The sequence below is a fragment of the Camelina sativa genome, chromosome 18 (genome assembly GCF_000633955.1).
Source record: "Camelina sativa cultivar DH55 chromosome 18, Cs, whole genome shotgun sequence".
NCBI classification, from domain to species: domain Eukaryota; kingdom Viridiplantae; phylum Streptophyta; class Magnoliopsida; order Brassicales; family Brassicaceae; genus Camelina; species Camelina sativa.
The window spans coordinates 734,070-760,813 of NC_025702.1; the positions used below are offsets into that span (position 1 = coordinate 734,070).

A 26,744-nucleotide genomic window follows, 5' to 3' on the forward strand; every position below is an offset into this window, starting at 1 on the left:
CGTGCAAGTGTTGGTCTTGTTCTATAATGCAAGGAGACTGCTTTCATCTGGCTTGTCCATGCTAGTGTGGCTTCAGTTTGCCTCTTCAATCTTCGGTGGCTCTGCTTCTATTTTTAAGTTTGAGGTAACCCAAGGATCTCCTTTTAGATTGCTCTGTTCTTTATCTTAGGAGGTATCTTACTTTCTCAGACATCTCACAATTTTTCTGATTCCCTCTTGGTAGTGATTTAGAAATATTTGGTTAAAAAAATGGTATAGATGTTGGCCTTGAAGAGGAAGCTCCGGCGCAGAATGAGACTGTATAGATAGAGGACCTTGAAGAGGACTTTTCCTACTGTATATAGTAGAGACATTATGATCATCTTGGCTATCCATTGGTTCTCAGGAAAATGGAAAGGCTTTTAGAGGTAATTTGAAACACATTTTGGTCTCTAACCTTGATTCTAAATGTTATAACTGGTTTCAGGATGCCATTGTTCGTTCTAGTTTTGCTTCTGTTGATTTTTAGTGTTATTGTTTCCACTGCTAGATGGATTGATATTTTGCTCATTTATGGTTCTTCTAATGGAGGTTATGCACAACATTTACTTTATTGACTACATGCTCCAACTGTTTTTCTGTAAAGCTTTCATGTTTTTTCTCTATCAGGAGTACATTGTGATAGATCCTTCCTCGAGAAGAAACAAGAGCTCTGTAGTGTAAGCTCACTACGTACTCTCCCTCTTTTTTCTCTCAATTATATATAATCAAGTTTATATATATAAGAATTTTTTTTTTTGTTTCGTTTCGAATTTTGCTTCGATTATATATAAACATATATATATTGATTTATCTGGTTTTCTTTGTTTATTAGACAAGAAGGTCTTCCCTGACTTTTTACATTCTGGGATGGTACTACTCTACGGGAAGAAGTGATGAATCTGATATTGCATATCCACAAAGCCGTGAGTCAGTCCAATGCTTTCTGTATTTGTTTTGTCTGATTGACATTTGGTCTCACTCTGTACTTAAAACATGGGTGATTTTTGTTTGTGTCTGCTCTGCTCTCTCATGGTGACAGATATCAATGAATCTCATGTTTATGTCCTTTTTAAAACCCGGCAATATCAATCACTCACATGAAGATCTTCCAGTGCCCACTATCTATGTAAAGGTTTCTAATTACTCCTCTTGCAAAATTTGTATTAGTCTAGGTAAATCCCTTATATAACGGCGGGGTTCTGATATGTTTGCTTGTTTTTATTTGTATAAGTATAATATGTGTTGTACGTATTTCAGAGTTTCTACATATATCTTGCCCCAAGTCTTTATCTTTATTGACTTCCAAATCTTTATCATGTATTTGATCAGACTGTTTTTTGAAGAACCCTAACGGTGGTATTGTGTCACCAGAATCTGTAAAATATATAAGATAGTGAGGGTTAGTGCTTTAATTAGGTGTCGGATCTGTTGTCTAGGTGATATATTCCTGTGATAACTCCCTTCTAAGACAAGCATCTAGCCTCCTAAGAAAATTCCCTGCCATGGGGGTTTCAAGATAATATCTTGATGGTGACTTAGTTAGATTTGCATATGTTTCTTTTCATTCATTCTTTTTATGAGAACCAGTCACTGGGCTTCTGTTTTCTTGTTAGGTAAGATCTAATTTATCTTTCATGATTACAATGTTTGACCAACGCCCGTTCTAGCCAATATGGATTTATCATAGCACACTATGTACACTTTTAACGGTAAAACTTGTGTTGCTTATACAATATAGTTATATTATTTTGATTTTGTCATTTGTGCTACAGTTTAAGGAGCTGGCACAAAAGCCACGATCTGGAAAGCCTTGCTCCTCCTGAGTTTCAAGGAGGGACATTCAGGTTTTCATCATTCTAAGTTATTAAGCTTGTGACGCTCTCTTCCAAAGCTTGTGATTGAATTTGATGAGTGTTCATTATTAGTCTTTTCAGGAATTTAAATCAGCTAAATAATTTGAGCTTGTTGAAGCAGAGAAGAAGAATATTAGATAAAGAGTATGAGAAGAAGGAGAGAAAGCGGATCAGTTTACAAGGAAGATGTGAGCTCATTTTACTTGTGGCACTTGTTGTCATGTTAGTTCAGACTTAAATTGACTTTGTAATGTCAGTTGAGGATTGAGGTTTGTATGGAGGTTTTATATATATATATTGAAGTTTATGTCAAAACAGGTTTCTTGCAATTGCGTGACAAAATGTCACAAACCTATAGGGCTTATAAAAACAGGTTGCTTGTTCCCAAAACAACATTCAACACTTAAACTTTGAAATGGTTTTTGGTTCAAACTTCTCATTGGAGTCCAGATGATATACTTGCACATCCGTTTGATCTTACTTTTTGTTTTGCAGGTCTCTTGTTCTCATACATACACCAGACCAGGCTACGCAAAAAGACAGCACCACTCTGTTCCAAGAGACTGGTGGACAGAAGACATTGAGACCTTGACTTGGACTTATTCCGCTGTGTTATCACAGCAGACAGGTCAACCTTCACGCTTCCGCCTCAGCTCATTGGTGAAGCTTTGCATGTATACACCTGCCGTTGGTTACCATACTTCAAATCAAACAGCCATTCATGTTTCTCAGTGGGACACAGCAGGCCAAGCCAAGGACGTTTCAGGACACTAGCTACTACAGAGGAGCTTATGGAATCATTGTATAATACTCTCAACTCTAATTAGCCACTCACCTTCTTGTTACTTAATACATCCTTTGCTTCTTCTCTCTCACAGTTTACTATCTCTGGCAGGTCACTTATGATGTCACTGACCAAGAGAGCTTCAACAACGTCAAACAATGGCTGAATGAAATTGACCGTTACGCTAGCGAAAATGTGAACAAGATACCGGTTGGGAACAAGAACGATCTCATATCACAGAAAGTTGTATCCACTGAGACTGCTAAGGTAACACTATAACCAACCAAGTGACCTTCTCTATCCACGTAAACCTTGTCTGAAAGATGATAACATTGTTGTTGTTGTCTCTTCTCCTTGTTGCACAGGCTTTTGCAGATGAACTTGGGATCCCATTCTTGGCAACAAGTGCTAAAACTGCAACCAATGTGGAAGATGCATCTTAATTTTACTTGTGAAGAACTCCTTAACCGTTTGCTTAAACTGGTTTTGGTGATGTTCTTTTGCAGAATGGCGAGCCAACCAGCTGGAGGTGCCAAGCCACCTACGGTCCAGATTCGCGGGCAACCAGTGAACCAGCAATCAGGCTGCTGCTCATCTTGATTTGATTAGTCACCAATCCTCTTTGGATCATCGTCACTCCATTATAATCATTTGTTTGCATTGCATGTATGACTTCTCCAAATTAACAACTCCCTCCTCTTTTTCTTCTTTGGTTTTCATTTATTTTCTTTTCAGATTCTTTTTCTGATGTATTTCGAATGCTTTAATCCCATATATTACTTTAGTAAAGTCCCTTTATGCCAGCATTGAAACATATGGTTATTCTCGAACGGTAATAAGGAAATCCTTGAGAATCCTTACCATATAAGCTTAAAACACTTTGGTTGTTAGAGACCGGGATGCTTACGGAGCATATCATCTTCAGTAGTTCCCCAGTTTCCACAACCAGCACCCTCACGTTTTAGATCATTACTTAAAACCCATCAAGTAACAACAACAAAAAAGAAACCAAAGTAGTGGACAGAACAAAAAGAAAGCTACCCACGACCTGTTCCGCTACGGAGACCTCCACGACCACGGAATCCACCAACAATACCACCACGCATTGCTCCATCAGCATCTTCAGAAGGTCTGTATCTTTCAGAAATTCCATTCTCATTTCCAGGAGCATCATTGGTCTGTAACTTCATAACCAAGTCGATCCTTTTGCCTATCAAAAAAACAGAACAAATCAAAGTTAGAATTTGATTGTGTTTTGAGAGCAAAACAAAACAAATTAACAAACCATCAAAGCGGCTCACTATAGGAGAGTGATATAAGTTAGGGACTATTGTGTAACTAGTTATTGCTAAACCCTAATGCTAAACACTATATATTGTAACACATTCACATTGTATAATACAAGTTTTCCTTACATGGTATCAGAGCAGCAAAAATCCTAAGAAATAATTTTTTTTTTCCGCCGCATCTCTTCTCTTTCTCTTTCTCGTTATTTTTCTCTTCATAAATCGTCCAATAACAACAACAACTCCTCTCGCCACCAGAATCGTTCTGCTCCTCGCGGCTCACACAATGCCTACCGTGGCTCCCAAGGCAAAGGGTATCAGGGACGTTGCCAGCTGTGTGGTGTGTTTGGTCACAGTGTAAGGCGGTGCTCTCAGCTACCTTCCGGTGGTTCATATCAACCCTACGGTGGTAACTATCACCAGCCTTCCTCTCCCACGCCTTGGAAACCTCGTGCGAACATGGCCGTTGTTCCACCTTACAATCCCGCGAATTGGATCATGGACTCAGGTGTGACACATCATTTGACGTCGGACCTTTCCAACTTGTCTCTCCATCAGCCATACAACGGCGGTGAGGAGGTTCAGATTGCCGATGGCTCAGGTCTCAAAATCACACATACTGGTTATGCCTCCCTTCCCACACCATCTCGCTCTCTTACTCTCAATGATATTCTATATGTTCCGAATGTTCGAAAGAATTTGATATCAGTCTTTCGCCTATGCAATACTAATCAAGTTTCGGTTCATTTCTATTCTGCACTCTTTCAGGTGAGGGATCTGAGCACGAGGGTCAAGTTACTCCAAGGCCGAACTAGAAATGAGTTGTATGAGTGGCCGATGAGTGGTGGATCCATTACGGCATTCTCGGTCTCATCCTCTCCACTAACAGATTTGAGCTCTTGGCATCTTCGACTTGGGCATCCCTCTTTTCCGGTTTTAAAATCTATAGTCTCTCAATTTTCATTACCATTTTCTTCCTCTCTACAAAAACAATTGTCTTGTTCAGATTGTTTAATTAATAAGAGTCATAAACTCCCATTTTTTACAAACACAATTGTCTCTTCTAAACCTCTTGAATACATCTACACCGATGTATGGTCTTCACCCATTCTTTCTTCTGAAAATTTCAAATACTATTTGGTTCTTATTGACCATTTCACAAGATACACCTGGCTCTATCCACTTAAACTTAAATCTCAAGTCAAAGATGTTTTTGTTGCTTTCAAATCATTGGTGGAGAACCGGTTTCAGACTAAGATATGTACGTTATATTCTGATAATGGCGGAGAGTTTATTGCGCTTCGGCCATTTTTGGTGTCGCAAGGAATCTCCCACCTAACTTCTCCACCGCATACACCTGAGCATAACGGTGTCGCCGAACGAAAACATTGCTATGTGGTCGAAACAGGACTTGCTCTACTTAGTCATGCCTCACTTCCACCTACGTATTAACCTTATGCGTTTGCTACCGCGGTCTATCTGATAAATCGAATGCCAACTGATGTCTTACGTGGGGATCACCTTACCGGTGTTTGTTTAACACCACTCCCAATTATCTCAAGCTTCAGGTTTTTGGGTGTCAATGTTATCCTTGGCTTCGTCCTTATCGGTGTAACAAACTCGAGCCAAGATCTACTCCTTGTGTGTTTCTTGGCTACTCGCTAACGCAAAGTGCGTATTTGTGTCTTGACGTTGCTAATGGTCGTCTCTACACCTCTAGACATGTGCAATTTTTTGAGACACAGTTTCCGTTTGCTCGCCACACTACTGCTCATCCGCCACCAAAAGATCCACCTCCATCTACTTCTCCCTATTCTAGTTCAATCACGGTACCCATATCCCCTCTGGTTGCTCTGTCACCGACTCCGGTACCCTCACCACCGTGCTCAGATCACCCCTCACCGTCTCTCCCGTCGTCTTCGTCGACACCGTCATCATCCTCCTCTCTGTCCCTTGTCGATGATTCCACCTCCGCCACTAATGTATCAACATCGTCATTGCCCTAATCTCTTGATCAGGCCCATGAGACCAGAACCAAAAAGGCCCAAGATCGATCGAATATTGAAGCCCAGTCTAGTCCATTAGTCACAAGCCCATCATCGAATACACCAAGTCATGATTCAAGCCCCATCTCGTCCTCGTCCACCACGGATTCTAGTCCGACATCCTCGCCGTCTCTGATTGCTACCACACCTCCACGGTAAAATAATCATCCAATGCAAACTCGTTCCAAAAATCATATCACCAAACCGAATACTAAGTTCAGCCTCACCGTCTCCAATCATCCTCGCATACCAACGACGGTGGCTGAGGCTTTGAAGGATCCGCGGTGGCAAAATGCGATGGTGGAGGAGATCAACGCTCAGATTCATGAACACTCATGAGATTTAGAACCTCCTAATCCTGCGCAAAATGTGATCACCTGTAAGTGGATCTTCACTTTAAAGTATAAACCTGATGGATCGATTGACAGGTACAAGGCACGGTTGGTAGCTCACGGTTTTTATCAACAATATGGCCTCAATTATTCAGAAACATTTAGTCCGGTAATTAAGACGACCACTATCCGGATATTCCTTGAAACAACGGTCAAGCGGAACTGGGCTATACATCAAGTTGATATGAACAATGCGTTTCTTCAAGGGACTCTGCAGGACGAGGTATATGTCTCTCAACCGCCTGGTTTTGTGGATCGTGACCGTAAACATCATGTACGTCGCCTCCGGAAAGCTTTATACGGTTTAAAACAAGTTCCACGGGCGTGGTATCAGGAGTTACGTCGGTTTCTTGTTGAGTCCGGTTTCAAGGCATCCTTGGCTGATAGTTCCTTGTTCATTTTCAAACATGGCCAGTCATATCTTTATGTGCTAGTCTATGTTGATGATATCATAATTGCCGGACCGCCTCCTTTGGTTAGTGAATTCAATACCTTGTTGGTTCGCCGTTTTTCTCTTAAGGATCTTGGCCCATTGAGTTATTTTTTGGGTATTGAGGCAACGAGAACATCAAAGGGACTGCACTTAATGCAACGGAAGTACATCACCGATCTCCTGGCAAAAACGAACATGCTTACTGCCAAACCAGTTCCTACTCTGATGTCCACTTCCACGAAACTCACTGTGCTCTCCGGTACGCCATTGGTGGATGTCACGAAATACAAAATGGTGGTTGGGAGCCTTCAATATCTCACATTTACGCGTCCTGATATTGCCTTTCCGGTAAACCGACTATCACAGTTCATGCATAAACCGACCAATGAACATTAGCAGGCCGCAAAGAGGGTTCTTCGATATTTGGCTGGAACACGTAACCTTGGTAGTTTTCTCAGGAATGATGCTCCGCAAGTTACTTCGTTTCTTTTTGTCCAAGTTACTTCTTTTTTTGTCCAAGTTACTTCGCTCACGGTTCATGCGTTCTCAGATGCCGATTGGGGTCAGGACAAGGCGACTTATGTGTCCACAAATGCGTACATAGTTTACTTTGGTGGCAGTCCTGTCTCGTGGTCTTCGAAGAAACAAAGGAGTGTCTCTCGTTCCTCCACGGAAGCTGAGTACCGTGCCGTTGCGAACACGGCATCTGAACTACAGTGGATATGTTCTCTATTAACCGAGATGGGTATTAATCTTCCGACAGCACCGGTTATCTACTGTGACAATATGGGTGCCACCTACCTATGTGCAAACCCTGTTTTACATTCTAAGATGAAGCATGTAGCTATTGATTATCACTTCGTCTGATAGCACATTCAATCAGGGATATTGCGGGTTGCTCACATCTCCGGCGATGATCAACTTGCCGACTCCCTCACTAAGCCTTTGTCACCGGCACATTTTCATGATTTGAATCACAAGATTGGAGTCAAGAATCTGCCTCCATCTTGAATGGGCGTATAGGAGAGTGATATAACTTAGGGACTATTGTGTAATTAGTTATTGCTAAACCCTAATGCTAAACACTATATATTGTAACACATTCACATTGTATAATACAAGCTTTCCTTACACTCACAAGCAAAACAAAATAGAAAAAAATCATTTAGAAAGATTTTGATAACCTTATTTTAATTTCTTCATTTTCAACCAAATATCATCATCATCACTATCATAGTATCATCACACTACCATCATCTTCATCATCATCATACTATCATCATCTTCATACTACCATCATCATTATCATACTACCATCATCATCACCATCATCACCAAAAACGCAAACCATAATTTTTTCACCAAAACACAAATCCGTAATTTTCCCCAAAAACATGAATCCACAATTTTTCGCCAAAAATTATGTGATGTTGATGATGAAAATCAATTATAATTGTTTCTATGTTAATTATTCATTTATTTCTATTTTAGTGGGTCAACTAAATTAACCACCTAACACATTTAACACATTAAACAAATTTAAAAAACTAAATTTGTTACATGAGTTGAATCAAATCATTTAACTTTAAACTCATGGGTAATGAGTTGGTTGGGTTGGGTTAACCATTTTGACACCTCTTATCTTGTTTGTATATAAAAGGGTATTAGATAACAATTGAGAAGTTTGTTCAACAATACATGATATTCCATAATACATGATAACAATTGTGTGATGTGAACTCTCTCTGCATTTTTATCCATGCTATTCCATAATACAAACATATACAAAATTAAACAAAAAAAAAATAGACATTGATAAATTATGGGAATTGGGAAATTAAAAAGCATATTGACATACCTTACAAAAATCTTCCTTGGGAATAAAAGGTTTGGTTATCTTCCACCTCAGCTCCAAGATGTTATTATCCCCAAATGCTAAAGAAGTATAATGATATATGCCTGTTCAGTATGAAATACAAAGATAGATTTAACAATTTCCTAAAAAAAAATAAACAAAATAATGAACTTAAATATATTCACCTTCAACAAGATGGCACTTAGTCTTCTTTTATCATCAAAACGACAATGAGAGCTTTCATTTGGGCTATAATATTAACGTCAACATTTGTGTAAATGTTGAATGAAGCATATGACAACAACGCGGAACTTATTTCTCTATGCAAAAGCTTGGTGGACACTTAATTCAAGCAAATCTCATTAGTTTATGGTAAGGGAAGGTAGAAATATAGAATCTTCATCAAGATCTTTGTTATGCCATGTGTCATATAGTGAGCTGGAATTCTCTCTACTTTGTATTTGACATTGGAGTAGGGTTCTGTTAATTTGAAACCATATACAAAGAGATATAAATTGGCTTCAAATTAATGCAACATTTTTTGTTTTAAATAAAAGTTTCAAGAAAATCTAACTGGAATAAATCATTTACCTTTATTTGTGAATGTCTTAGAAAAAAAAATCTAATCTCATATTATGTGGCGTTAAATTTTTCAGAATTCTCTCATTTCAGCTTTTCACCAAAACCATACAAAAGGGTCTAGACTAAGACAATATCATAAAATGATTAACATATTAACTGAAATAAATGATCAAGACCTTGAACAAATAAATATGGATCACCAGTATCATAAAATGAAGTAGTATACTCACTGATGAGTGGTTGAGAAGGACATTGGACTCTCAAAAGATTGAGGCCATCAGTTCATATGTGTGCAAAAAAAATTCAAAAGGAATAGTTACATTTTATGCAAAAGAATACACAAATATACATATGAACTTGGAACTTATGCCAACTGAAAGTCTTCTGCAGGTTTCGATCCAGTTTTGATGGCCTTCTGTCGGCTTCGATCCATTTTTGATGGTCTTCTGCCGACTTCGATCCATTTTTGATGGTCATTACCAACTGAAGATCTAAACAACAATTTCTCTAAATAAATATGAAATGTTTGGAAGACTAAAAAATGTTCTTAGAATCTTAGGAACTGTAAACTAATTTTTAATAATGAATTACATATTTAGTAAAAGATTCCTAGAACAGTCTTTGAAAATAAACAAAAATCACTTATGAATTTTAGATTTTAAAGAATAATTTCATAACTTATAAATAAAAATTAATTAATTTTTTATTCATTAAGATTAATTTAGTAATTTTCCAATATAATGAATGCTATTTTCTGAATTTCACCCTTGTGTGCTATTTTTCTTTTGTAAAAATTGTTCTTGTGCTATGTAAAAGAATTGCTCTAATTTTATTAGTCCAAGATATTGACCTATTCAAATGGTTTAAGAACATAAAATATTAAATATATAATATACTTTTTTTTAGTTTATATTGCTATTCAAAATAAATAAATGAACAACTAAAACCATTTAAAAACTATAGTCAAATGTGGAGAGAAAAAAAACTATAGTCAAATGTTATTTATTTTTGTCAAAGGAGTATTAATCAAGTATCCCCAATGCTTCCGTCATATATCTTCATCATGAATTGATAGACTCGATAAAGATGACACCTCAATAACGAAATTTTTGATACCATCACCACAAGCAGTTCGTCTCACGAGCAGAGTTTCAAGACTTTTTATCATAGAACATATTAGAGTGATGAGCACAAAGCGAACTATTCTTTCGCCTTTTACTAAAGAATACCGTGTGCTCTCCATGCATAAGTGGCATACGCCTCTTTTTGGAGGGATCGATCTTCGGGTCGACCCAAAAAAAAAGAAAAAAAAAAAAACATATTAGAGTCGTGACCAGCTTGTTAGAAAGCTGTTGCATGGACTCAAACACTTTGGTGTCAACTTTTCTTTCCTCGACCTTAGTGGCTTATAGAGCCTTCTTCTTCTCCTCCAGGATTTTCTCATACTCTTCCAGAGTCATCTCCTAGTACAACAAACAATAATGAGTTTTCATATAGCAAACATACAAACTTTACATAGGAGTTCATAAGATGTTGCAATAGCTTTCTAATTGATGACTTTACCTTGTCTTCAGCTTCTTTCTGTGTGCTTGCTCTTCGGCTTCTTTGGTTGCATCAGTTGTATCAGCGATGATCATCCTCACCTCCTTGCTTCTCAGCAACAGTGCTCTTCTCTCATTTCTTTCACTTATCTGTTTTTGTAACTTAAAATGCTTTATCATTTGACTTATTTATGGGCCGGAATGTGTTTGATTCTGAGAAATCTTTTGTCTGGTAAATAAAATGTGTCCAATGTCTTTGTCTCCTTTTGTATAATAACAACAGCTGGTCAAAAGATTTGTCATTTTTATATTCCTGCCATAAACAAAAACACAAGGAGACTAAGAAGATGTGTTAAATGAACAACAACTAACTACAAAATTTAGTTGCGGATTTTATCATGACTTTAAAAAAAATACTTTTAACACTTGCTTTTCTCAACCTCTCTCAGCTTCCAAATGGATATGAGGAACCTTTTTAATTAGCTATTAAAAAAAAAACCTCCAAGGGTGACCAAACCAAAAGAGCAAAGAAAGCATTTTGACTCCAGTTAGAGATCCCAAAATTGATAGACTCTGCAAAGATGTCACCTCAATAACGAAATTTTTTGCTACCATCACCACAAGAAGCTCGTTTCACGACCAGAGTTTCAAGACTTCGGATAGAACATATAATAATCTTGTTGGCAATTTTGCCTGTGTATGCAGTGGGACACAACTGGCCAAGAACGTTTCAGGACAATCACTAGCAGCTACTACAGAGGAGCTCATGGAATCATTGTATGATACTCTACTCTAACCAGCCAGTCACCTTGTTTTTAATTAATACATGCTTTGCTTCTTCTCCCTCACAGTTTACTATCTCCACTGACGAAGAGAGCTTCAACAACGTCAAACAATGGCTGAATGAAATTGACCGTTACGCTAGTGAAAATGTGAACAAGATACTGGTTGGGAAACAAGAACGATCTCACATCACAGAAAGTTGTGTCCAGTTCTTAGCTGAAAGATACAACTTTTATCTGAAAGACAATAACATTGTTGTTGTCTCCTCTCTCGTCGCGCAGGCTTTTGCAGATGAACTTGGAATCCCATTCTTGGATACAAGCGCTAACAATGCAACCAATGTGGATAGGGCTTTCATGGCCATGACTGCCGCACTTAAGACGAGGCTAGGTAAATTTTATTTGTGAAGAACACAGTGGCATAATCTGTATTAATACAGTGCAGCAGAGCTCAAGCTCCTGCTCAACCATTCTCGTGTAGCTTATATCTTAAGAAATCAATTATTATGCAACTACCATGAACCATGGAATACGTAGTACAGTGTTCCCTTGTTGCTCTCTTGTTGATGACTACTGTTCTTTAAATTTAAACGTACAGATGACATTATTACTAGCTTAGAGAAGACCGCATATGAAGCGGGTGTGGCTAAGAGCATGAAGAAAGAGAGAGTGAGCTTCCGGGATCAACTAGGAGGAGAGCTGGCTGAGGTTATTGGGATGTCAGATAGAGCAGAGCCAGACATGGAAGAAGAAAGCCACGTTGGGAAATATTAAACACTGGTGCAAGTGACACTGATAACCAAAGGCAAAGGGAAGGGAGATAAATCTTTTACAGGAACCTGAGGTGTGACTGATCGACTCCAGGAAACGATGGCGTTGTTAAAAGGGGGTCGAATAAAAGGGATTTACGATGATCTTTACGGTGGTGACTCAACCACCAAGGCCGTTGGCACGTCATAGGCTTCTTTGAATGAACTGAATGCAGAGAGGTTGGCGAAGAAATGATGATAACGAATTAACGATGACCTGTTCGGTAACTGACTGATTTTGAGCACGAGATTTAGCAACTCTTCTTCTTCTTCTTCTTCTCCTCTAATGTCTACATCCCATTCCCAGGGCATTGGTATGTTGTTTCATCTTTGTCTATCCAATTAGCTTCTTTAATCATCTAAGTATTGTGTAGTGCATTTTAATTTTAAACTGAAACCTTATTGGACTTCGATTTTGGAGCTGAAACATTAGTTGTTGTTTGCTTTGATTTCAAAGCGATATGGATCAGAGATGAGTACAGATGACTTGGCTGAGTTTGATGCTTTAAAACATGACTACAAGGTTGATTGGCAGTTGAAACACCTGCAGAAGAAGTTAAGTCTGACTTCAGAAGAGCTAAAATCGAGGTCTGTAGATGTTAGGAATAGAAGACTGGATCAGAAGGACAGAGGGAGGGTATGAGAGATAGAGAGCCAGATATGTCGATGAGACGAGTATCTACACAACCAATATGTGGGGACATTTCAGGATTAATGGAAAGGAACATGGGGAGAAATTTGGTCAGATATGTTGATGAGAAGAGCAGAGGAAGCAACATTGGTTACTCGGATTAGAGAGGATCAGCAGAGATTAGGCCTTACTGCAGAAAGTGGTTGGATTGGTAGTGAGAAGATGAAGAAGAGAAATCAGAAGTAGATGAATAAGTGAAGAAAAGACAAGAAATTTGTCAGATTCATGGCCTTGAATTTCCCGGTGTTGGACATCACGGCTTCCACGAACAGCATCGAGTTTAACTGTTTTAGCAGCTGTTGTTCTAGCTTCATCCTAAAAATATCAAAGCATAAGTTAGTATAACACTTTTTCACCTTAGCTTCTCTTCCAAAAACAGTTGTTACCAAATAAAAGAGTGTTGGTGATAGGTACCTGACTTGTATCTTTACCAATCCAAAAATGAATATCAAACAAAAATGTATACCTGACTTGTATCTTTACCAATCCAAAAATGTATATCTTTATGTTGCCGAAAGGATACGGTTTGTGGCCAGTTCCTTGAAATGCAGGATCCAACACTTTTGTTGAACCAGACGACATTTTGTAGAACAGTCAAATCCTTTTTTTATAGCTAGAGACGCCAATGAACCTGTTGGGTCAAAAAAAAAGACTACGGAACAAAGTAAAAAGAATTTGAGATTGTCATCAACACTGAGCTGGTTTGATACATACCTCTCCAGTAAGACGTCCGATTTTCTCTCTTTCTCTTTAGTGCTTTGCTCGAGCCGCAATCCCATCAAGCGTTGCACAATAATGTGCCTTCGCTAACAAGAAGAACTTCGAGAGCTAGGCATAGTGCAGAATATAGAATGTTGTCATGCTGTCTCAATCCATACAAATGGATTTCCCAATCGGACGACATTAGCCAAGTCTTACTTAAAATCATTTATCCTCATCAAAATGCAGATCATTGAGAGTCTTTTAACTCACGAAATCTTAAAGCAGAACATTGAATATATCTCCGTCAATAAGCAGATCATTGAGGTTTTTAAACTCAAAAGTTTTCATAGCAGAACATTGAATATATCTCCGTCAATAAGCAGATCATTGAGAGTTTTTAAACTCAAAAGTTTCATAGCAGAGCATTTGAATATAATCTCCAACAATAAGCAGATCATTGAACATAATCTCCAACAATAAGCAGATCATTGAATGTATAATCTCCATCAATAAGCAGATCACTGAATGTATAATCTCCATCAAATAAGCAGATCAATGAGAGTTTTTAAACTCAAAAGTTTTCATAGCAGAGCACTGAATATATCCTCATCCATATGCAGATCATTGAGAGTTTTTAAGCTCAAAAGTTTTGAAGCAGAACATTGCATATATCTCCATCAATAAGCAGATCACTGAGAGCTTTTAAGCTCAAGAGTTTTTAAAGCAGAACATTGAATATATCTCCATCAATAAGCAGATCATTGAGAGCTTTTAAGCTCAAGAATTTTTAAAGCAGAACATTGAATATATCTCCATCAATAAGCAGATCATTGAGAGCTTTTACAGCAGAATATTGAATCCTTACTATCATGCTGCCCAGCCAGCAATGAATAAAAGATAATCGCAGAGATCATGTGACAAGTCTTACTGTGTTAAACACATGCTTAGGGACATATATCTCTGTTTCATTCACATTCTTAGGCAACATTATATGACAAGTCTTACTGTGTACACATGCCTGTCTTACTTGAGGACAATTATACGACAAGTCTTACTGTGATAAACACATGCTTGTCTTACTGTGTACACATGCTTGTCTTACTTGGGGACAATTATATGACAAGTCTTACCGTGATAAACACATGCTTGTCTTACTTCGGAAAAATTTATATGACAAGTCTTACTGTGATAAACACATGCTTGTCCTTACTTCGGGACAATTCTATGACAAGTCTTACTGTTATATGACAAGTCTTACAGTGATAAACACATGCTTGCCTTACTTGGGGGGACAGTTTTCCCAAATTAGAAACCGGACAGAACACAATCATATAATGTGTCATCACTTTCTTTTGGGTTTAAAGAAAACAGAAAACTTTATTCTTGAAAATCGATGAAATAATTGAACAGAGCACAATTCATGAGTCTGTTCGTTCATATGAAAATAAATTTTGATAAAAAAGGGTTTCTTCTAATCAATAAAAAACAGAAACAAAATCTTTAAAACGTGATCTTTGATCAGAAACCAACACATGAACAAAAATCTATACCTTAAGAGATTGTAGAAAATACAAATCAAGAAAGCAAACCCATATTGATTTCACAACTATTCCTATATGCATGCTCTGTCCCTAGCTAGACCGCAACAAAAAACTAAAACTGAAAAACACGTACGAAAACTTACCATGAGGAGATTCAACATCCAAGATCAAATCAAGAGCGTACTCGTAGTACAGAACTAGACTTCTGAGTATTGTTCCCTCATAGATTACAGAACCAAGATGACAGGAAATGTATGAAAACTTACCATGAGAAGGTGTGGAAATGTTTTCCCAAAGTAAGCTCCATCAATGTCTGTTTATCGTTTCAAGGAAAACCCCCAAAAAAAGATAACACCTGCAAGACATATCTAAACTCAAAATAATCATTGCTTTATGCATTTGGAAAGAAGTGAATGTGTGGAAAGAAAAGGATACTGCCTTGATACTTTGATCGTGGGTAATAAATGTCTTCGCATTTTGGGCAATATATCTTCACTGTGCTAGATAGAGGTAAATCGGATTGACCAACCGGAAGACAAGGTTGGCCACTGCAATAAACTCTTGGACATCTTCCAAGGTCATAGTTTTTGTATTTGTCTAACTGCAAAGAAACAGAATCAAGCGGTGCATCTTTTATAGGATGTTATAGAAAAAAAAATATTCGAGTTGAAAGATTTGCTTACCATAGCAGCGAACCCTTGGACATCTTCCAAGGTCATAGTTTTTGTATTTGTCTAACTGCAAAGAAACAGAATCAAGCAGTGCATCTTTTATAGGATGTTATAGAAAAAAAAATATTCGAGTTGAAAGATTTGCTTACCATAGCAGCCAACCCTTTGCTGTTTGCTTGTCAATATGTAACGAGCATGAATCAGACCATAAAGCATCTCAGCAGCTGACTCGATCAATTCATTTTGTTCCTCTGTAAACATCTCTCCTGTTACCGGCCCAATCCATCTCAAACATTCAAGAGACATAATCGTAAAAGCGAAACCCATATTGGTTTCACTACTATCCATAAATGCAGATTATGTCCCTAGGCAACAAAAACTAAAACTGAATTGACAAAAGAGAAAACAGTTAACAAACTTACCATGAGAAGATTCAACATCCAAGTAGGGAACTAGACTGCTGAGTCCACACAAGTTGAAGTCATCTTGAATGTAATCATCATCAAAAAGTTCCTCTCCATAAGACCCACTAACATATGATTCCTCACTATCTGTATCTGATTCATCTATATTCCCACAAAACAATTCATCAGTCACATCAAAACTCCAGAGACTTAGATAAACGAATTTCATTAGAAAGAGAGTTTTTGATTAGAAACCCTAATTTGTAACATACAAAAAAAAAAAGGTCAAACCTTTGAAGAACTTAATACGATCAAGAAAAGAGCGCTTTTGGATTTTGGAAATTTGAAGACTCACAGAAACTATGAACCTGAAAAATGCAATTACGAAAGCAAAACCCTAAACAGATTACAGAAAACACAAATCAAGAAAAGGGGGGGTTTTTTTTTTCTCTAATTCAATTACAGAATCAACATACATATTAATGAGAGAGGTTTCNAAATTCAAATTAATGAGAGAGGTTTCTGAATCGATTGAAACAAAAACAAAAAGAAGCCAAAATTAATATTTTCTGAATCTTATGTAGAGAGATTTCGAAATCTAAGAACACAAAATCAAACAATCAAAAGAGAGCTTTATAAGCAATAAACATAAAAAAATCACTAAAAAAAACTCTAAATTATTTAAAAGAGCGAAGATAATCAAACAAAACCTGGCGATGATGAAGATGGTGTTCGAATAAACTCAGTATCGCTCCAAAGAAAGAAAAAAAATTGAGATTTTGATGAGAATCGCACATCGCTCATCGCTTATATCAGTACCTATCTAGTGACCGTTGTGAGAGACACGATACAAAGACGGTGATAGTCTCGCTTTTCTCTATTTTATTATTGGGCTTTAAATGGCCAGACCAGCCCATATATCATTGATTCTTTTTTTTTTTTTTTCTTTTTATTATCTTTTTAATTTTTAAAAACCAAAACTTAAAAATATATATATATATATATATATAATAATTTCCTTCTCTCTCTGTCTGTTGTGTACCAAAAGTAGCGCTGGGTAAACGGTGAAATCCGAATAAACCGATCTGAGAGAACCGAATGTTTCGGTTATCGGCACCAAACAAGTAGAGAGAAACAAACCGATCGGCCAAATTAATTAGAGAATTCGGATGTCGGTTCGGGTCGGTTCGGTAATTGGACCCGATCGGTTTACGTAGACCGAGATTATGCAGCCATATATAACGCTAATAACTCACTTAACTCTAACCTAACCGTGTTCTGTTCTCATTTCTTCTTTAGATCCGCCGCTTGCGAAACAAAAGAAGATTTTGCTCCTCTTGCGAAACCGAAGTAGCTTACGAATTTCTGAAAGTAAGCTCTTCGTCTTTGTTCTTTCTCTTGAATCAACACCTCGTTTTTCTTTGCTCTACCATTCATTCCTCTGGATAATCTTTGATTTCGAATTCTAAACCCTAACTATAAAATTTCCCAAATCGATTTCGATTTGGGGAATTTTAGAGTTAGGGTTTAGACTTTAAAAGCAAAGGTTGTCCAATGTTGTTATGGGGTTATTGTGACTGTTTATCGATTGTAACATATTACTTATTTATTAGGGTTAAGGTTCATGTTTTAAACTTCCAAATCAGTTTCATATATTTGAGATTTGTCCTGTGTTCTCTAACTATTGTGTTGTGTTGTCTTGTGTTCTATTGTGTTGTGTTGTATTTTGTTCTCTTCGGTTGTGTTGTCTTGTGTTCTGTTGTGTCCAAATCAGTTTCGTATATTTGAGTTTTGTCTTGTGTTCTATAACTATTATGTTTTGTTGTCTTGTGTTCTATTGTGTTGTGTTGTCTTGTGTTCTATTGTGTTGTGTTGTATACGGTTGTGTTGTCTTGTGTTCTAGTCGGTTGTGTTGTGTTGTATTGTGTCAGGTTTTTAAAATTTCATACAAGTTTGTATATGTGAGTTTTGTCTTTTCTTTATGGTCCGTGTGTTCTATTGTGTTGTGTATGTATATCGGTTGCAACATATTAGGATTAGAGCTTGGTTCTAAACGTTGATTGTTATATATGTGTACTTTTGTTAATCTGAATTTTGTGTATGTTTTGTAGATAAATGAAGAGCACAATGAGATGGAGCCGCCACTTCAACCTGAAAATACTGAAGAGGTTCTAACAGGGAACACTCACAAAGAACATGCCGCTGCTTCTGCTAAACCACCAAGACCACGAAAGAAGAAGTATGCTAAAAGAGCGATGATATGGCAACATTTTCTGGAAAAGGATGATGTTTCTGGTAAGAGCTTTTGTAAGTATTGCGCTGCAGAGATTGGTTGTGATTCAAAAACAGTTGGTACTAGTCCGATGATAGGCCACTTAGCTAGATGTAAGCAGTACAAGGATTTTGATGAGAAAGAAAAACAGAAGGTGCTAAGTGGTGACAGTAATGGGAATCTGAAGGTTATCAAGTTTGATCCGTTGATGTTTAGGAGAGCAGTTAATGAAATGGTTGTTGTCAATGAATTGCCATTTTCATTTGTCGAATCTGAGGGTTGGAAACGTTTCTGTTTCAATGTCTTACCTCTCTACAAGACAATCTCGAGAAGGACTTGTGCGAGAGACATTGTTGCACTCTATCTGGAAGAGAAAGCAGCCTTGAAGAATCTTTTTACTGTTGCGAAACAAAGGGTTTCTCTGACTACAGACATATGGACTTCTCCTACAACCTCTTGCAACTATATGGTGATCACAGTGCACTGGATTAATGGTCAATGGGAAGTGCAGAAAAGAATCCTCAGTTTTAAGGTTGTGACGGATCATAAAGGAGATACCATTGCAGGACAGTTGTTGGATTGCATTGAAGAATGGGGGATTGACAAGGTTTTTACAGTTACGGTTGATAACGCAAAGAACAATGACAAGGCGCTGGAAATTTTCACAGATACATTAAGGCTGAGAGGAGGAGAAGCTCTAGTAAGAGATGGTGAGTTTCTACACATGCGCTGTTGTGCACACATACTAAATCTGATCGTTGGGGATGGTTTGAAGAAGGCAAATTCTAGTATAGTTGCCATAAGGAATGCAGTCAAGTATGTTAGATCATCCTTCAGTAGGCTTAGATCTTTTCCAATGAGGTGTGAAACAGGAAAGGTATGTAGAGGCAGCTTGCCATTAGATATTATCACACGCTGGAATTCAACTTATATGATGTTGACTGCTGCTATGAAGCTGAGGGTAGCGTTTGAGAAAATGGCGAGTGAAGATAAGTTGTATTGTAACTACTTCGAGGAAGTAGAAGAGAAGTCGAAAGCAAAAAGGATTGGACCACCAACATCAGCTGATTGGGAAGAAGCTTCAAGATTGGTAAAATTTTTGAAAGTGTTCTACAAGGCTACTTTGACATTCTCAGCTTCAAAGACGGTAACTTCTACATTGTGTTACAGTGAAATTGTTGACATTGAGAGGAATCTAACCGCTAAGTCTTCTAGTCCTGATTTGGAGATCCGAAAGCAAGGTTATGTAATGAGACACAAGTTTGAGAAGTACTAGGACGGATTGCATAACATGAATCCTCTAGTGATTATTGCCAATGCCTTTGATCCTCGCAACAAAATGGAGTTTGCTGGACTCTGCTTCGAACAGCTATATGGCAAGGACACAGTAGAGAGTAAGCAACTTGAGTCTTCATTTTCAAGTGCAATGAAGAAGTTGTATGAAGATTATAGTCTTAGGCTGAGTGAACCAGTAGTCGATGCAAATCCTCCAGATTTTGAGCCTACGGTCATGTGTGACATTTCAGATGATGATGATTGTGAGATGATGGAGTCACTTTACAGTTAGTTTGTTGGTTGTAAGAGAAGTGAACCCGGCTGTAATGAGTTACAGACTTATTTGACAGAAAAAACTGAGGTAAGAGTTGAAAACAGTTTGGGGTTAGCTTTTGATGTTCTCAGTTGGTGGAGGTGCAATAGTTCTAAGTTCCCAATCTTGTCAGAACTTGCTAGAGATGTTCTAGCAATTCAAGTCTCATCAGTGGCTTCTGAGTCAGCTTTTAGTACAAGTGGCCGAGTGTTAGACTCTTATAGGAGTTCCTTAACTCCTTACATGGTTGAGGTTTTGATATGTGCACAGCAATGGCTAAAGTGTTCATATAAGTCAGAAGCACAAGTATCAAATTTGGTGCAAATGTTGGAAGAGGTTAAGTTTCTGGAATCTCTTGGTAAGTATCACTAAGTTTCTTAACTATGTTTTCAATTTTTCAAATCTCTTTTGTAATTTCTCTTCTTTTCTTTTGTAGATTCTCGGAATTCAGTGGCAGCTCCTCCATGATTCTGCAAAGTATGGAACGTAGGTGCTTAGTTTAGTGTTTTCTTACTTGTGTCTTGCATTGAAGTCTATATTCTAGTTTCTAATTATGTATTTGATTTACATTGTTAAGTTTATGTTTGATTTTGTTTCTTTATTAGATTTGTTAAGTTTTTTGTTATGGTTTTCATGGTGCACAGGTAGTAGATAGGAAGCTGCTCTTTTGCCTACTTTTGGATGCGGATTGGCAGCCTTAACAAAGGAATGGATATAACTGACTTGGAAGCCGATTTTTTGAGTACTTTTTGATGCAGATTATCATGCTTCGTGTAACTTCTACAACTTTCTAATAGTTACTAACGTACATGATGTAATGCTAGCTTTAAACTTGATACAATGCTAGCTGAGCAGGTTCTTTAATGGTTTGTAAAGCTTCCTAGATGAGAAGCAACCAGATTTTTAAGCTTTTGTACTTGTTTTCCTTTGTTTTCTCTTTCAACAAGTTTATTTCGGGTTAAATTAACCGAAATATGAACAATTTCTGCTATTCTCGGAAGGTAATATAAATCAAGTATCCGAACCGAACAAACCGAGTACCGACCGATCCGAAACCGAAATTANTTTTGTAGATTCTCGGAATTCAGTGGCAGCTCCTCCATGATTCTGCAAAGTATGGAACGTAGGTGCTTAGTTTAGTGTTTTCTTACTTGTGTCTTGCATTGAAGTCTATATTCTAGTTTCTAATTATGTATTTGATTTACATTGTTAAGTTTATGTTTGATTTTGTTTCTTTATTAGATTTGTTAAGTCTTTTGTTATGGTTTTCATGGTGCACAGGTAGTAGATAGGAAGCTGCTCTTTTGCCTACTTTTGGATGCGGATTGGCAGCCTTAACAAAGGACTGGATATAACTGACTTGGAAGCCGATTTTTTGAGTACTTTTTGATGCAGATTATCATGCTTCGTGTAACTTCTACAACTTTCTAATAGTTACTAACGTACATGATGTAATGCTAGCTTTAAACTTGATACAATGCTAGCTGAGCATGTTCTTTAATGGTTTGTAAAGCTTCCTAGATGAGAAGCAACCAGATTTTTAAGCTTTTGTACTTGTTTTCCTTTGTTTTCTCTTTCAACAGGTTTATTTCGGGTTAAATTAACCGAAATATGAACAATTTCTGCTAATCTCGGAAGGTAATATAAATCAGGTATCCGAACCGAACAAACCGAGTACCGACCGATCCGAAACCGAAATTAATTTCGGTTCAATTCGGTGACATTATTCACAACCCGAATTTTGATTAAACCGAATAACCCGACCCGTTTGCCCAGCGCTAAACCAAAAGAGAGAGAAACCAAAAAAGATTCGAACAAAACGCAAAAACCCTAAGAAGAGCTCACGGTATTATAATCGCCGTCGATTTCTCAATCCCTCACCGGTGATTCTCACGCCGGTGAAACGTGTACCATTATTAGCCTGTAATAGATAGATAGATAGATAGAGATTTGTTTAGGTAAATTTTTCCTAGAAGAATCATGTATAGAGAAAGAGGTACGGCGAATTCGAGACCTGAGGTTGTAGATCGTAAACGGATCAACGACGCTCTCGAACGTCCTTCTCCGTCAACGTCTCGTAAAGTTAACGGTAAAGGCAAAGGAACCGTTACGGCGGCGACGGCGAATTTGATGGGGAAGAAGCAGCAGCAGCAGCAGTCGAATGACAGCCATAGTAGAGATTCGCGTTCTGCTTCTCTCTCTAAGAACAATAATGTTTCTGACGGTTAGTTTCGTTTTTTTTTGCCTTCTGCATTTGGAAATTTTTTGTTTTTGGGTTTGATTAGAGAGAGACTTTTTAACCTAGTTTTCCTGATTTGGGAATTCAAGTTTTGATATTGTAGAGATAATAGAGATATTGGAATTGTATTCATTATAATGAGCTGAATCAAGCAAATTCATTTGTTTTAAGTCTCTGGAGTTTTTGATGTGACTGATGAGTGTTGTTTTGTGGGAATATAGATGAATCAGATACAGATAGTGAGGGATCAGATGTTAGTGGGTCTGATGGAGAGGACACTTCATGGATATCTTGGTTCTGTAATCTACGAGGGAACGAGTTCTTTTCTGAAGTTGATGACGATTACATTCAAGATGACTTCAACTTGTGTGGGCTCAGCAGTCTAGTTCCTTACTACGAGTACGCTCTTGATTTGATCTTGGATGTTGAATCTTCTCACGGTAAGTTTTCATACGTGTTTCCTGTCATTTTAGTTTTTGTTGCGGTTTAGCTCTAGAGACAGAATCTGCATTTAGGAGGAATAGTAGTGAAACCAATATGGGTTTCGCTTTTACGATTATGTCTCTTGAATTTTTGATATGGATTGGGTCGGTAACAGGAGAGATGTTTACAGAGGAACAGAATGAGTTGATCGAGTCAGCTGCGGAGATGCTTTATGGACTGATTCATGCTCGTTACATATTGACAAGCAAAGGATTGGCTGCTATGGTAAACAAATCTTTCAACCCATTTTTATATCTTAAACATCCTATAAAATATGCACCCGCTTGATTCTTCTATTTATTTACAGCTAGACAAGTATAAAAACTATGACTTTGGAAGATGTCCAAGAGTTTACTGCTGTGGCCAACCTTGTCTTCCCGTTGGCCAATCCGATTTACCTCGATCTAGCACAGTGAAGATATATTGCCCAAAATGTGAAGATATTTATTACCCACGTTCGAAGTATCAAGGCAGTATCCTTTTTTCTCCACACATTCACTTTTTGCTGATACATATTTATGAATGCAGTTCCGAAAATCTGAAGTTGGATTCGTAATGGATAAAGAAATGATTACGTTGAGTTTGTATACATCTTGCAGGTGTTATCTTTTTTGGGTTTTCCTTAAATCGATAAACAGACATTGATGGAGCTTACTTTGGGACAACATTTCCACATCTGTTCTTGATGACTTATGGGCACCTGAAGCCACCAAAGGCAACACAAAACTATGTTCAAAGAGTGTTTGGGTTCACACTACACAAGCCGTGAAGGAAGTTTTAAAGACAGAATCCCAAGAAACAAGATCATGGCTTTGGATTGGAAGAAAAATGAAAAAAAAAAAAAAAGAGAAACAAAAAGCATTGTAATCACCAAAGGTGAAGAGAGCTGTCATGGCTCTATTTGTCTTGAGGTACATACACATTTGAAGCAATCAGAAGCATGGTTAGAAGGAAAGAAAAAACCCAAAACCTTTTGATGAGTTTGTTAAACTTGAACCTGTATTTTTCTACGCTTTCCTTATTATTAATGTCATCTGATATCAGAGAAATAATCATATGTCATAAAATTGCTCTCTTTTAGCTATATTTTAGATTATATTTTTTTCCTCCGAATATTGGTTTGGTAAAGCTATTATTCATTATGGGTGCCATGGACTGTAATGAAATATTGTCAGATGTACGCGTGTCCTGATTGGGATCAACGGACAAATGATTATTTTTGAGTTTTGTATAGATCTTATTGAAATATTGTCAAATGAAGTTAGCGAAGACTAAATACCGTTGAAATGTGATTTCTTAATCCCTTTGACAAAAAAAAAAAAAGACGTTACAAGTTCCAACGGATTACATATCCAACTCGCCTTTTTATCCACAGGTGAGCCAGATATTGTTGATGACTAATCTCTCTCTGTATTCAACTCTATATTACTGTATGCAGTGCAGGTGTATCTTAAATTCTTTCTTCGTCCTCTCTTTACGAATTAATCCCTATACTTTGTTCAAATTAAGTCATTAAGACTCTTGACTGAGTGAAGCGATTGGATTGCTTAGACACTCTCTTCTTTCAACTCTATATTACAGTGTGATTTTTTTTAGCTACAAACTTTTTCGGATTCATATTGCTCTGGAACGTTCACCAGGCCTACCTACATTGCAATATCAACGACAACGATAACGTGATGTTACGTTGCAAATTAAAGAAAGAATACAAAATGGTTTGCGTTGACTTTTTGACTGTGGTTTTCTTTGAAGTTTATACATCCATTGATTTGTGTGAACCATATAAGTTGCTGATCTGTTCAAATTCTTTATAACTGGGTAAAGACAAGTTTTGTAATAAATTAATAATGAATAATCGATAATGACATGCAACATACAGTAAAACCTCTATAAATTAATAATGTTGGGACAAAGACATTTTATTAATTTATAGTGATATTAATTTATCGATAAATAAATAATTATTATTTTGTAGTATAAATTAATTTATAGGTATATTTTTAATTATTTAATATTTTAAAAATTATGAATTGAAACAATTTTTGTAAAATAAGATTAGAATTGTGGATGTTGTAAATTTTATGGTATTGGAATTGAATTTGAAATAATTAAAAAATATTATTGAAAATGAATTACAAATATTATAGACAAATTCACTTATACACATGACATAAATATAGTAAATGATGCATATTTAGAAGTTGAAAACTTTAAAAAGTTTTAGCTGTTATATGAAATGTTGTATAATATTTTATATCATTATAGTTTGAAGATATAACATAACAATTGTTTTATAGATATGAGGTTTAAAAAAACATACTTTACTATATATATATATATATATATATATATGTAAATTTACATGATTATTCATTTATGATATTATTGAGACTATACTTTATATGAAGATTTCAAAAAAATTATTATCTTATCGAATTTTGTTATTTTTTACACTGTGCCAAATTGGAACTAGCAAAATTTATTAATTTATAATGTTTATTAATTTATAAAGTATTAATTTATAGAGATTTTACTATATAGACCAAACTGTAATTACTATTTTACATCCTTTAGTCTTCCCATGTTCAAGATTTGCTCTTCTCATTCATCTTATCTCCGATACTGAGAGCAATGGGTACCATTTTCGAGACTGTTTGTTCAGCTGTTGAACGTCTTCGACCAGTTTTTAATTTCTTGGCGGCACATGGAGCTTACATTTGCAAGATTGAGGAGAATCTTGACGATCTGAAGAATTCTTTGGAGGATCTTAAAGCAAAAAGATATGATTTGTTACGCCAAGTTGATGCTGAAGAACTCAGGGGTGGACTACGGTCAGCGAAGTGGAAAGGTGGCTTTCAAAAGTCGAAACCATTGAAACCGACACCAATCTGCTGGTTGATGATGCTTTCGCTCTACAGCGAAGGCTGTCAACATATGGGTATTGTTCCTGCACTTTCTTTTCGATCTATGGCTCTGGCAAAAAGATTTCCATGAAGTTAAGTGACGTTCAAAGTTTCTTGTCTACATATGATATTGAAGTGGTGGCTGGGCAAGCTCCTCCTACCGTGGTAGTAGAAGAACCTGTTCAGCAAACATTTGGCCTTGATACAATGCTTCAAAGGATATGGAGCCTTCTTAGGGAATCTGATATTAGAATGTTGGGTTTATATGGTATGGGGGAGTGGGTAAAACTACACTCCTCAGTCTAATTGATAACAAGTTCGTTAATTCAAAGGATGATTATGATGTGGTCATTTGGGTTGAAGTTTCTAAAGATGCAGATATTAGGATGATTCAAGAGGATGTCGAGAAAAGATTAGCCCTCTTTGGCGAGGATTGGGTCAATAAATCACAAAGGGAGAAAGCCGGTGATATACGCAGGGTTCTAAAACATGTGAAGCACTGATTTGTGTTGTTATTAGATGACTTATGGGAGGAAGTGAGTTTAACAGCAATCGGAATTCTATTGCAGGGGAGAGAATACAAAGTCGTGTTTACTACTCGTTTTAAGGATGTTTGTGAAAGTATGGGGGAAAATAAGAACATAAAAGTTGAATGTTTAGCCGAGAAGCACACATTGGATTTGTTAAAACATCATTCCAGAAGAGACACATTAAATGGCCAAATGCTTGAGCACGCAAAAGATATTGTGAAAAAGTGCCTTGGGTTCAAATTAGACAAGCCGTGAAAGAAGTTTTAAAGACAAAACCCAAGAAACAAGATCATGGCTTTGGATTGGAAGAAAAATGAAAAAAAAAAAAAAAAAAAAA

General features: G+C 37.0%; 4 protein-coding genes, 1 long non-coding RNA gene and 2 pseudogenes across 7 annotated transcripts in view; 5 read left to right on the forward strand and 2 right to left on the reverse strand.

Moving 5' to 3' along the window:
* Window positions 7–3,461, forward strand: LOC104760184 (annotated as a pseudogene).
* On the forward strand, window positions 6,566–7,681 carry LOC109130431 (uncharacterized mitochondrial protein AtMg00810-like). The gene is made up of 2 exons (XM_019239939.1): window positions 6,566–7,162; window positions 7,214–7,681. The coding sequence occupies exons 1-2, from the start codon at window positions 6,566–6,568 to the stop codon at window positions 7,679–7,681; spliced, it is 1,065 nt and encodes a 354-aa protein (XP_019095484.1).
* Window positions 10,593–10,862, reverse strand: LOC109125224. Its single transcript, XR_002036483.1, has 2 exons — window positions 10,815–10,862; window positions 10,593–10,714 (listed from the first exon to the last, which is right to left on the reverse strand). It is a non-coding gene; the product is annotated as an uncharacterized LOC109125224 (long non-coding RNA).
* LOC109130432 (ras-related protein RABD2b-like) lies at window positions 11,492–12,348 on the forward strand. The gene is made up of 3 exons (XM_019239940.1): window positions 11,492–11,569; window positions 11,644–11,965; window positions 12,173–12,348. The coding sequence occupies exons 1-3, from the start codon at window positions 11,492–11,494 to the stop codon at window positions 12,346–12,348; spliced, it is 576 nt and encodes a 191-aa protein (XP_019095485.1).
* Window positions 15,709–16,621, reverse strand: LOC104763025 (annotated as a pseudogene).
* Window positions 22,025–26,744, forward strand: part of LOC104760187 (casein kinase II subunit beta-1-like) — a 5,233-nt gene continuing 513 nt past the window's right edge. Inside the window, exons 1-5 of one of the 3 annotated variants that reach the window (XM_010483074.2) lie at window positions 22,025–22,476; window positions 22,713–22,931; window positions 23,105–23,199; window positions 23,282–23,447; window positions 23,613–24,087. In XM_010483074.2, the coding sequence (XP_010481376.1) occupies window positions 22,233–22,476; window positions 22,713–22,931; window positions 23,105–23,199; window positions 23,282–23,447; window positions 23,613–23,743 (855 nt within the window). In that variant the 5' untranslated portion in view covers window positions 22,025–22,232 and the 3' untranslated portion in view covers window positions 23,744–24,087. Of the gene's footprint in view, window positions 22,477–22,712; window positions 22,932–23,089; window positions 23,200–23,281; window positions 23,448–23,612; window positions 24,088–26,744 lie in introns of those variants that run through there. The other 2 variants (XR_002036395.1, XM_010483073.2) reach the window with 2 other exon arrangements.
* Window positions 25,535–26,744, forward strand: LOC104760188 (probable disease resistance protein At5g47250). The gene is made up of 2 exons (XM_010483075.2): window positions 25,535–25,912; window positions 26,014–26,744. Exons 1-2 carry the CDS (start codon window positions 25,606–25,608, stop codon window positions 26,181–26,183), a joined length of 477 nt encoding a protein of 158 aa, XP_010481377.1. The 5' UTR covers window positions 25,535–25,605; the 3' UTR covers window positions 26,184–26,744.